General features: G+C 36.9%; 1 protein-coding gene across 1 annotated transcript in view; it reads right to left on the bottom strand.

Moving 5' to 3' along the window:
* Window positions 1-414: 414 nt before the first annotated feature.
* Window positions 415-13,487, bottom strand: part of Maoa (monoamine oxidase A) — a 66,913-nt gene continuing 53,840 nt past the window's right edge. The window contains 7 exon segments of the mRNA XM_032889664.1: window positions 415-2,450; window positions 2,621-2,683; window positions 3,540-3,626; window positions 3,629-3,650; window positions 5,087-5,184; window positions 6,451-6,508; window positions 10,068-10,121. Coding sequence (XP_032745555.1) covers window positions 2,313-2,450; window positions 2,621-2,683; window positions 3,540-3,626; window positions 3,629-3,650; window positions 5,087-5,184; window positions 6,451-6,508; window positions 10,068-10,121 — 520 coding nt within the window. The 3' untranslated portion in view covers window positions 415-2,312.

Genomic DNA, 13,487 nt, shown 5'->3' with positions numbered 1-13,487 from the left:
TGACCCAGCATCTCAGTCTATTCCTAGGAAATCCAAAAGGTGATGGGAAATAGTGCTGGCAACAGTATGTATTAATCACATAATGTTGTGATGAAGAAAATCCCTACAAGATATCAAGCACAAGACTGTCTTTCCACAGATAGGTAAATTGAGGCAGAGAACCCAAATGATCTTCTCAAGGCATCATAGAGTAGTTAGGTGAGAAAACTTGTCAGAATCCACGCCTGTGGCCTAGTATTAAAGCATTTGATCTACTCCCAGTCAACCGTCATAACATGAAGATTAAACCCAATGTTAAGAATTTGGAGTCTCAATATCAAGTGCTTTTTAAAAGTTCATCCTCTGTCGATTTCTGGCTATGATAAGCCATTTGAACCTTCTGATAAACTATTAGCCAAAACAGAGAAGCCTATCTGAATGAAGGGTGGTATTATATTTTATTAAGAACAACAGAACTTTGTACCACACAGACAACATCTTACTTCAGTGGCCAATCATATACATATGAATATGCCCATATGTAGCTCTAGGGCCAACTTTAGACATGGAACATTAGTTACCAAGTTCACAACCATCAAACAAAACATATTTCACAGTCCTTCAGTAAAGTTTAATTTTTTCAGTGTAATATGAGACCATATTTAACAGCTATGACAAAAAGGTGTACTTTTTAAAAACCAATTCTCATCCTAACTATGGAGAAAGGCAAAGTGACCTTCAGATCTATGAAGGGGATTATCAAGTCTTGAAGTGACTTTTTCTTTGTTTCAAAGATCCATGTTAAGTTAGTGGTAGACAACCTCAAATATAGTGTTTCTCAATGCCCATTACATGGCTAAGCACATCTGTACTGGAAATCATTTTAATACTCAAACTGTAGCTGAATAGGGTTGATATCATTAAGATAGATGAATTGATTTTCTAAGAAGCAGAGGGGAGTAAACTGCAAACTCAGGAGGTTTTCAATATTCAACAGTTCAATGTTAACAATCTGAATACTTTTAGACCTCTTGCCAATTCAGGCATTTAAAATTTCAAGCTAAGTCAGGACTAAGTTAATACAACTGTGGTAGATTAGTGCTGAGAGTACTCACTGCAGTTTGATATGAATTGGGGTGACTCCTTATGGACTGGAGAATATCTAAGACATCACTGAATCTTTTAAATTAGTTAAAATATTTTGAATTATAAGATAGAGTAGGGTACAGAATCTAGGTATTTGCTCTTAGAATGCACAAAACTTTAAAGGACTTATGTCCTCACATGAGCATCTAGAGGCTTAAATTTATATTTAGGATAAAGCTAGCATAATAAACTTGGATTGGCCAGCATATGCTGGCATAGTTCTTCTTAAATAAAAAATTTGTTTACATTTTTTTAGAAAAAGAAGTGCTTTGTGGTTGAAACCTTTGAAAAGTTTTTTTAATTGATAATTTTTCAGATGGGAAAGAGAAAAGACAGGCATCATTCTGGACCCACAACACTCCTAAGATAGAGACCATAGTTTGGGTATATAAAATCATCCAATTTAATGTCTGCTATAAAACCTAATAATTCAAGCAAGTCATGTTATCACACGGAGCCCAAATTTAATTTCTGTATTTGACTGTATCAACAAATAACAATAGAGAAAATTTCATATGTCCTTTGGCAATTGAGAAAAAATGGTATACTATCAACCAACAGAAAAATATAACCATCTTGAAGACACAGGTAGACTTAGAGATCTAATCCTCTGATCAGATAACTATGGACTACATTAAAATAATGCTAATTTCCTTAAATCAGCACAGAATGTTACTGACAAGGGTAAATGCATGTCTAGATACAGTCCAGAAAAGAAAGTGCCAAGTGTAGTGTGTATCACATGGAACTAGTCAGTGAGGATACCTAGGGAACACTTCAGCCACTATTTTCCTCTGTACACCTTGGACGCTACACAAAAGTCACAGTAAGTCAAGTGTTTTATTTCTGAATTAGCTATTTTGCATTAAAGGCAAAAAGAAAACAAAAGAACCCAGAAATTATTCCTCAGAAGCACTTCACTTTTTGAAATTAAGCACTCAACATTTTATTCTCTCAACCCACACAAATTAGTCTAACAAACAGGATGAAACTTGTTCTTATGGAAATTAGCTAGGTGATTCTTTGGATTCTTATCACTTTACAAAGACTGAAATTAAACTGATGAGGGTTAAATCAAGTGCACTTAAATGGCCCAAACCACAGGCTGTAATTTATCCACACTTTCTTTCACATGCTGATCGTGCTAAGGGTGATCAAGCAGGAGGCCTGAGGGTGAAACTTCAGCATCAGAGCTGCTTAATCTTGTACAATACAAAGCAGAGAAGAGCCACAGAAGTGGAAAAACCAGTGATCTTGAGCAGACCAGGCACGGAAGGCAGGTTCCTCTCTAAGAAGGTGTGGGTAATTTCAATGGCTGGAACATCCTAAATAGATGAACATAGATTATTAATAGAAATTCTTGCTACAGTAGACAAAACCAAGCCTATCTGTAGTAGTATATATTTCTATCCCAAGACAGTTGTATCTATAGTGAAGGGTAGTGCCATTTCTATGTGCTATAGTTGACCAATAGAGATGGAGTAGCCAAACTTACCTTGGACTCCGGTTCTTCAACCCATATATCCTTCTTCGCGACTTTTCCTAGAGCATTCAACACCTGAAAGGAAAGTGAGGACAGCATTATCCTGTGGCATTATATACATTTGACAGATTCAAAATCTTATTAAACATTGATGAACCCAGAGTGGGTAGCAGAGAAATGCATACATAGACTATCAGTGTCAAGAAATAGATGCATGAATGGATAAAGAAAAATTGTTATTCCCATGCAATGGAACATTATTCAGTTTTAAATAAGAATGAAATTCTATCAATGGGACAACATGGACAAGTTTAGAGGACAACACAACCATAAATGAAACCTGCCATGCCTAGAAAGACAAATAATACATACTATACATTCTATGCAGAAGGCAAATAAGTGAATCCTATGGGAGTAGAGAAAACAACAGAGGGTACCTGAAGCTAAGCAAGGTACCAGAGAATAAGACTACTGAGACTGGATAATAAATATCAAAATACAATTCATTTGGAGGAATAAATTCTGACATTCTATAGCAATAGAGGGTCACTAAAGATAATATAAATTTACTATGTAATTCCAAATTACTAGAAGGAAGGATTTGAATATTTCAAAGAAATGATACACGTCTGATGTGAAGAAGATGCTAATTATCTTGATTTGATCGTTGAATACTACACACAGGCATCAAAACATTTGTATACTCCACAAATGTGCACAATTGTGTCAATGAAATAGCCCAAATATCCAGTTTAATATCCAGTTTCTTTCTGCATATCCATATAAAGATAAAATAAGGAACCAGGAAGATGAGATAACAAAATGCTTCCACAGGACTGGAGTTATACTCACTGGAATAGCCCATTTCTCTTATGCATGATGCCTTTCATTCAATTCCCAGTAAGGAGTACACCTTCAATTTCTTCCTTACCTCTCTAGCTGCTCGTTCTCCAGCTTCAACTGCTCCTTCCATGTAGCCACTCCACTGTGTTGCTGTCTCTGTGCCTGCAAAAGTAAATCCCTACCTACTGGCTGAATCACCCTTCAAAGAAAAAAGAGGTCACAGTTACATGGGAAGGTGCTGAGGGAAACTAGCCAATTACTCCCTAACTTCATCTACTCCACAAAAGTAAGGGAAACTAATCAAGGAAAGAATGCCAGTGTATCTCATCCAAAAGTAAAATGCAGTTCTTTGTTTCCTGGGCCCATGTACAAGGATCTGAACCTGGGGGTAGCAGACTAAATTTATTTATCCCTAAAGAGGATGCTGAACTACTTTCAGCCAGTTAGTCAGCCATGAATTCAAATCTTCAGTAACATCTCACAGTTATATTTCCTATTTGTAGCGCATTTTATTCATTATATTGTCCTCTATTCAAGATAGTACACATCTACAGATTGGGGCCATGAAGCATTTTTAGGACATCAAAAGACTGTAACAGCAGGAGGAAGATACAGACACTGCCATTTCTGACAGAAGAAAAACCCCAAGAAATCTATGAGTAAGTAGTCCTGAAATAATATAATCTGTAAGTTTCTCTAAGCATTTATGGAAACTAGCTAAGAGTGAGCAAGAATCTTGTGCCTCATTACCCATTGATTCTATTTCTATCATCTAGACCTGTCCTGAGACTCCAGAACTAGATCCATTGATCAGTCTTGTTATTACTAGCAATAGCTGTTTGATTCTGTTAAGGAAAAACAAGCTCTTAAAAGTACAGGTAAACGAGTGCTGATTCTTTCTCTATGGACGGATGTAATTCAATGCTAACATTCTAGATTTGGTCCTCTAGAAACTTGACGAAGGTACGATGTGACCAGATAGTACACCATTTGCTGAAGAAGCCACTTCTCTCCCACCCCGTCATAGTAGTAACTATATCCAGATGGGAAGAATTATGAAGGAACTGTGAATGCCTAGTAGAAGGCTATCATTTTAGGCTTCTTCTTGTGTTCTATTTCTTGAAACTGAGCAAGTGGGATCCTAGATCCTATACCTATCAGGCAAAGCAATAATGCACATGAAACAAGGTGTTTCTAAGTAGAGCTAGACTCCCAGGCCATGTAGATCTCATCTCCTGCTACCTCAGCTGCATACGCTGAGAATTTTTCCCTCTGAAGAGAAATATCTGATGCCCCTCTTTTGACAAGGCATATGCATTGGACACAGGCAGCCAGTGTCCTTCTGTGTATACTAGTACCAGAGTATAGGGTAGCCCTGTGAGACTAAATGTTGAGGAAAGTTCCAAAGGCAGATAGACAATGTGGTTGTCTCCCACCTTGCTGCCACAATTGCAGTCCTGCCTAGACACTGCTACTGCTCTGTGTTGACATTCATTTTCCTGAGGACATCTACCAAGCTGACTATTTTTCTGGGAATTACAAAAACTAACACTGCCCATTTCCACAGTTCTCATTGAATGTAGACTGCCTGAGTGTGCCAGCCCTGGATGAGTTAATGCAGAGATTAGGTAGTACCTTCCATACTGGGTCATGATGCCAGGAGGGAAGTAGGCTGTGTAGCAGCCCCCGGAGTACTGCTCCTCACACCAGTTCTTCTCTTCATAATGGACTGGCTGTAGTGCAATGGAGAGAAAATTCCAAAAGAAAATAAAAATGGAACTGTTACCTGCTAACAGTGAAGGCTTGTATGTATTTTATTAACAAAGAGTTTATATATAAAGTATAACGTGGGGATGGAACTCAGTGGTACACATGTGCCAGGCCCTGAGTCTGAGATCCAGCACATAGAAAATAAAGAAGAAAGGGAAAAGGGAGGACTAGGAGAGGAGTAAGAAGGAAAGGAACCAGTCTGGAGATGAAGCTGTGTGCACTTTCCTAGCATGTCCAGGGCCCCCAAGTTTGATTCCCAATATTGCAAGAAAAAAAAAGTACACACCATACAATAAAGATGAAATATCCCAATACTTGGGAGACAGGATACTCTCGTTCATACAGATTCTAAAGATTAGAGACAAGTCTTCGGGAAACCCTACTAACAATCAGTTCTGGAAAGGTTTTCTCCAAAATGCTAGAGTGTCTAAGACAGTGGACTGTTTTCCAATTTATACAGAAAGGTATTGCTAACAAGGATAGGGTGAAGGGCAACAAGAAAAAGAGAAGCACAAAGCATATTTTCAGAATACCTTCCTTAAACTGGAAGGTTACATAAGAAAATACTCCTTAAAGAAAATAATTAAGATGAAAGTAGTCTCTGGAGAACATGAGTCTCTCAACACTTCCCTACCACATTCTACATGTTTATTATTTGCACAGTTCACACAATAATCCACAGAAAAAGTCCTCAGCAATTGGTGGGCTCTTCAGAAACATTTGTCCTCACTGCTTCTAGAAGCAATGTACAAACCGTGAAAGTGCCAAATGAGATACAAATTAAGTCTCTTTATGGGAAAGTGAACTAATATGCCTTTGACTTGGGCAAAAATTAAGTCTTGGTGTCAAATATCTATCATGGTGCCTTCAGCAATGCATGATGACATACCTGGGGTTTTGTTTTACAGCAATCATTAGATAATGTCAAAAGCACAGGATCTCTGTCCTGAAGCCTAATCTCTGTGATCAATGACATAATGATTGTGGCTCTAGGTCTCTTACTACAGTTGAATGCCAATATTTAGTGAGCACTTAAAAAGCCCAAAGGAATGCCATATCACATGTTCCATGTACTAACATTAGTTTTTAAAGCCTTTGGATTGCTGAAAGTGATCCTGTAAATAAACACACCCCTTTCTATTCTCTGCTTAAGGCTTCCATGAAACCAGAACTTGCTTTAATTATTTAAGACAACAGAGCAAAGCCTGTTAGAGACTGAGAGTTCTTACATATAATGCTTCTTGAGATCCCAGAACTTTGGCATACAGCTCACAGATTTTCCTCTTCCTACGGAGAAGAATAAAAACATGTTAAAGAAGTCATATTGATGGACATATAATAAAGGCGTTCCGTTCTAGGGTACTTGATAATGACTTCTTTAAAGAAAAATGAAATTTAGTGGCCTTCTATAACTATAAAACAAATATTCAATTAATCCGTGGATTCACCTTATATGATTTAGTGAATTTTATATGCTGATTAACAGCATATGCCTCAACATGGTAATTTAATGAGGAATCAACAGAATTTTCCTTTTTAAAATAGACAAGATCTCACTATGTAGAGCCTGGAACTGCTATGCACATGAGGGTGGTTTCAAACTTGGTTTCTTTGTCTCAGTCTTGTGAACACTGGGATTATATGTAAGTATATTTTACCATTCCTGCCTAATCTCTTCTTGAAAGAAGATACAGATTAAGCTCACTATTCCTGGTGAAAAATTTAAAATATCCATCTACTAAATGAATGGGTGTATTTCAACTATTGAATACATACTATTTACACTTATTCATTTCAGTGTTTAGGTAGATTAAACATGTTAAGATGGCTCTGAAATATTTGTTAAAGGCTAATGAGCAATCACAAAATTTTCTATGTGAGGTAAAAGAGGTAATTCAAATCCATAAAACAAGCATTAAGACTAGATGAGACAAATGGTTAAAAGTATGCATGTGTGAGTATACAACGATCAAGCTTAGTAGTAATAAAAAAAACAAATATGAAAATATACAAGTTTATATTGCCGATTTCACCAGAAAATATTTTAAAAACGTAATTCCACTTTCTCTAAATAGTGTAGAAGAAAATGTAAGCTTATCACTCTTGCTATTGTCATGCATACACTATTGCTATAACTCTTAGAACTATCACATAAGTTCAAAAAGTTAAGTCAAGAAGATTAGGATTATAAATGTGACCTATTGGTATGCAAGGCTTTAAAGGAGACAACTGTCACTCATGAATGATGTCACATAATATAAAGTGGATATGCTAATTCTAGGACAGTTAGAAAATGCTTGATTCAAGGCTCTAACATATAGAAAGAAGTCTCAAGACTACTGTCTACTTGCTTTCTGTCTAATCAAATTCTCCATTGAAAAGATGAAGCCAGAGCTCAGTGAGCTGCAGGTTCCTTCACTACCGTTCAGTTAAGTAATAGGCAGGCTAACTTTTGTTATAGTGTTTATCTATAGTAGATGCTCAGTATGTGTTGACTCAAATTTTATGCTCAGTCCAGTATGGCATTCTCTTTACTATGTCACAAAAAGATGGCAGGTTACAAATGCTTCCAAGGAGTAATTCAGACATTTGTAGTCAATTAAGAATATTGCCAAGAGAAGAATATTTCTGTAGTGCCTGGTTCTGTGTCAACTTGACACAAGCATGAGTCATCAGAGAGGAAGGGGCCTCGGCTGAGGAAAGGCCTCCATGAGATTCCACTATAAGGCATTTTCTCAACCAGTGATCAATGGGGAAGGACCCAGCCCATGGTGGGTGGTGCCATTCCTGGGCTTGTGGTCCAGGGTTCTATAAAAAGCAAGTTGACACTACCTAAAGACTATACATGGACTGACCCTGGACCTGACCTCATAGGTAGCAATGAATATCCTAGTAAGAGCACCAGTGGAAGGGAAGCCTGGGTCCTGCTAAGACTGAACCCCCAGTGAACTAGACTGTCGGGGAGGCAATGGGGGGAGGTGGGGGGGGAACACCCATAAGGAAGGGGAGGGGGAAGGGGGATGTTTGCCCGGAAACAGGGAAAGGGAATAACACTCGAAATGTATATAAGAAATACTCAAGTTAATTAAAAAAAAAAAAAAAAAAAAACAAGGAGCAAGCCATGGGAGCAAGCTGTGCAGAGCATGCCGCTAAGCAGTACTCCTCCATGGCCTCTGCAGCAGTTCCTACCTCCAGGGTTCTACCCTACTTGAGTTCCTGTCATAACTTCTTTTGATGAAGAGCAGTGTTATGGAGTGTACACTAAATAAACCCTTTCTCCCAGTTGCTCGTTGGTCATGGTGTCTCTTCATGGCAACAAAATACTCTAAGATAAATGCCAATTGATATTCTAAAATGCTTAGTGTATTTAACTTATTTTCTGGACATATAATAAAATCTTTAGTAAAGTAGAGCTAAACTTAAAAAATGAACCTTTATGTAGTTTCACTTTTAATCATAAATAAGAAAAACATAATAAAACATGTGATTTACTACATTTCATATTATTAAATGAGCCAAAGCCAAGTTTTCTCAAGTACACCAGAAAACTACCTTTCCATTCCCTTTCCTCATTAAAATTAAAACTTTTAGAAGATATACAGATGGCAATTATGCTATACTAAAAAAAAACTTTTTGTATGAGTAACAGGGATGGAATACATGAAAAATATATGCTTTACCACTGACATACATTCCCCACTCAGAGCAGTACATTTAGATTACTTTGGTTCAAAGATTAATAGAATATATTTTAAATTATAACCAAAAGGGGTACCATGCAAATCATCATGTTGTTGTATCTCTTTTATTGATACAATATGTAAATCTGTCTATTCATCAAAATCACCTGAGCAGGTGGTCAAATGTATAAATCCTCAGTCTCTACTACAGACCTACTGAATCATATTCTACAAACCTCAAGAAAATAGACTTTCCAAATACCTTTTGGGAGATAGACACAGTCAGTTTTGAAAAACACTGGTCTTATCACTGATATTTTCAGTAAAGGTTTTGTCTTACAAGAACTTTAGAGTTTAGCCAGTGTGTGGAATCATAATCAAATGTCCACCTCCAGTCTGCTATTTATTTTATTATTAATAGAAAGGAAAGACAGAAAATCCAAAAGAAAATGTCAGGCTTAGTGTGGTATAATAAAAAAAAAGGATGTGTTATCTGCTGCTCTTAACTTTGCCACATGTTGGTTGCTATGATTTGAATGTATGCATCCCTTCAAAATTCCTATGTTAGGGCTAGGTTCAGTGGTAAGGTACTTGCTATACAGTCCTGATGACTTGGATTCAATACCTGAAACCCATTTCAAGGTAGAAGAAAACTGATGACACAAATTGTTCTCTGTTCCCCATTCATGTGTTATGATATGCATGAGCCTACACACCCTACACACACACACACACACACACGCACACACACACACACACACACACACACACACACACACACACACACACACACACACACACACACACACCAAGTTTTTTCCATATTAGAACTTTATTACCACAGTGATCATATTGGTGAAGTAAGTATTCAGAGGCAGAAGTGTGGGGGTGCTTAAGAGAAGTGATTAAGCTCCGGGGGCTCTACATAGCTAAGTATTCTAGGAAAATCCTACCTCTTAACCACATAACATGAACACAAATATGTAAAATTAAATCAATATATGTACAGAGACATTTATTTTGACCAAGAAGACTATCATAAAATATTATAAAATTGGATTTTTAAGGCTAAGAATATTTGTAAAATATTGTGCTCTTCTTGCTGCTATTGTACTATTGGTGGTGCAACAAACAGAACGTATAGGGTTCAGGTATAAATTGTTTACCTTATGTCTTTATGTAGTTTAGCAAGTCGATCAGCTTTCCGGGCAAGTATGAAGCTGGAAAATGAAGGCATATTTGAATGTTCAGTTACAGTCAAGCTAAATGTACATTACCACCTATTCAGCATTAATGAACTCTCAGCCCTCCCCTTTTCTAAAGGCAAATGTCATCTATCTTTGGCTCTCTCTTCTTCTAAAACTCTTTAGCGGTGAGCTCCCTAACTAACAGATAACAACCCCTTGATCAATATTTTAGCCTTCAAAAATTAACACCATATTTGATATGATAGAAAATTAGATGATACACATATTAAGACTGTATTAGATGACTATCCCAGCAATGGCACTCAATAAAAGCTGGCCCACTATTAATACATGCCTATCATAGATACCACGGTACATCCCTCACTCCCTACCAAACACACTTGAGAACCAGTAATTGGCACCCTCATCTCACAGATAAAACCTTCTCTGGGTAATTATACTCAGCAGCAAATAAATCCTTCTGTCAATACCCTGCCTTTCCTAAGAGGCAATTGACACTCAGTGATTGAGGTGTCCATTCCCTTGTCTCAGTTTGACTGTGAAGGACCATTTCAGCTTCCAGACTTCCATGGCTGACTGAGTACTGACATACAATTCTCCAACTGGTCCCTCCCACAAAGGCAGTAATCCCTAAATTTCACCCCAATAAACCTTTTGTACCGGTGCCTCTATCTCTATCTCTGCTTTCTTGGGAACTTATAAGATACTGCCCTCCAATAAAGTAACTCAGTGAAACTCAACTATAATCTATCTGCTCCCTTAGTCAAATAGATTCTGTTTATTGTGTCAATAATACTAACTTCACTTACATTTTAAAGAATTGAATTGTGAGATGAAATCCTTATTTATACTATTAATAGAAACAGAAATCTTAAAAAATATTCAAGGGATGGGTAGGTATGCAGCTCAATAGTAAAACATTTGATTAGTATTATACAGAAAAACTCTAGATTTATTCTCAGTCTAATCCAAATGAACTAAAATGTGAAGAAACTACTTCCTCATTAAAATGGTTAAAAATTATATTTATTTTGTTCTAGAGAGATCAAATAGATAGGTTAAGGCTGAAAGGGAGCATTTCTTTTTCTCCTCAGCCCTGAATTAAAGTGTTCCTCAATTATCATCAGAAACTCTTTTAGGACTGCTATTAGAGAATGTTCTGAGATGCAAAGATGCAGAGTATGTTAAGGCAGGGTGGAGTTTCATAGGCAGCTGCATATTATTTAAGGGGCCAGCAGGAAGGGTACTAGAGGATGGGGACAAACAATGGAAGAGGAGTTTGCAAAAAACAAAGTATGGATGAAGTCTCACAATAAAATCCATCATTTGTGTCTTAATATTGAAAATTAAATTAATTAAATACTGAAATTTGAACTATTCAAACTTATGGGATAAAAATCATAATTTTGCTTGGGATGGCACTTTTAATAATGATTCAAAATTCATGGTTTTGGTTAATTTTTAGGTTTATGCAATGATCTGCAAGTTCAGACTTGTATAATATTTTTAAAAAAATTACTTAGAGCTGAGTAAAAATTAAATTATTAATCAGATGATTTTGTATGACTTTGACCTCAAATTTCTGTCAAATTTCAAGTTAGGAATACAGTAATCATGTAGACAAATACTGCAACAATTTTATTTAGCTGAGGAAATCAAACATGCGGGGTTATGTCCTAAGTAATAGTTCTAATGTGTAGTTTATAAAAGGTGATGGTTATTATAAACACAGTGCTGGCTAATTAGCACCTCTGGTTTTGGGGCTCTTAGAGTCAAATGCAAAATGGAGGTTATATATCTTCAAGGTTTTCATTATCAAGAACAAAGCCCAAAGTCTGATGTAGTGGTATATACCTGTGATCCTAGCATTTAGGTGATGGAAGCAACAGGATCAGGAGTTAAAAGCTAGCCCCATTTACATAACAAGTTGGACTCCAGTCTGGCTACATGAGAACCTGCCTCAAGAAAGAAAGAAAAAGGAGAGAGGGAGAGAAAGCGAAAGGGAAGAAAGGAAAGGAAGGAAAGGGAAGGGAGGGGAGGAGAGAAGTCACAGGGGAGGAGAGAAGTCACAGGGAGGAAGAAGTCACCTTGGGCCTGTAGTATATATAGTCCTGCAATTACAGCTACTCAGGAATCTAAAGCAGTAACGTTTAAAGCCAATTTTGATACTGGGTAAATTAGTGAAACTCTATATTAAAATTACCCATAGAAAGACATATTAAATATTTGGCTACCATATACCAGGTCCTAGGTTCAATACCAGTGTTGTACACACAAAAAAGGGGAAGAGTGCAGTCTACTGCCCTAATACAACAACAGTGGGAAAACAAAACTTAATTCTTCTCAACCCCTCAATCCTCAAACAGTTGTACTAATAATAACAAACAAGATTTATAAAAGAAAAATGAGCAAGTTTATTGTCCTTCACAATGTTTGGCCTTTGGGAGACACACTGGTAAAAAGGAACCCAGAGGTGGTAAGTCTGGCTTATTTGCATATCTAACAAAGAACAACATATTATAGAAATAAAAAAAAATCAGTTTTAGTCTTATGAAGATAGGAAACCATGAGAAGGCAAATGCGCAGGAAGCTACTTTTGGCTATCAGCTTGAAGCTCCTCTGGCTCTGGCTCTAAGTTAATAAAGTGCTATTTCCAGTAAAAGACACCTATAGTTTAACCTAAGTGAGATGCAGGGGAGGACAAAAAGACCTTTTGGCTTTTTAAATCTCTACCCTGCTTTTAGGTAAACAGAAGGCAGGCAGAGAGCTCTCCTGCATCACATTTGGAAGGGATATAGTCTGTCTTCCTATAAATATAAAATACCAGTAAAACTGGAGGAATAAATTCTGGTGATCTACGGCACAGTAGGGTAGTCATTGTTAATATTAACTTATTGTATGTTTTAAAGTATCTAAACAAGATTTTCAATGCTCTTATCACAAAGAAATTACCATATGAGATAAAAGATATGCTAACGAACTTGGTTTGACCATTCCACAAAGTAGATATATACTGAAACATTTTCCATACATTGTTAAGCAATAAAATAAAATATTAAACATATCTTTCTAGGAATTTCCCAAAATAATTTCAGTAATACCTGGAAGGGTGCCAACACATATGTCTCTGTCAGAAAGCCAAAGTAACTCCAGTGGTAAACAAGGCACAAATATCAATGGTCTCCCATCTACAACTGAACTGACTGTCATGACATTCTGAAACTTGCGTTCTCATCTGTTTTTATGTTGGCCCACAGCAATTTGTCAATTTGGCTAAACTACCTGGATCTTGTCTTAATCAGTGGGACTAAAGATGAAGAGCACAGGCTGCTGCTATGGCCATTATATTTTAGGCCCCTGCCTACCTCAGGAATGTAG

The sequence above is a fragment of the Rattus rattus genome, chromosome X (genome assembly GCF_011064425.1).
Source record: "Rattus rattus isolate New Zealand chromosome X, Rrattus_CSIRO_v1, whole genome shotgun sequence".
Taxonomy (NCBI): domain Eukaryota; kingdom Metazoa; phylum Chordata; class Mammalia; order Rodentia; family Muridae; genus Rattus; species Rattus rattus.
This window is presented reverse-complemented; position numbering and strand designations above follow the sequence as displayed.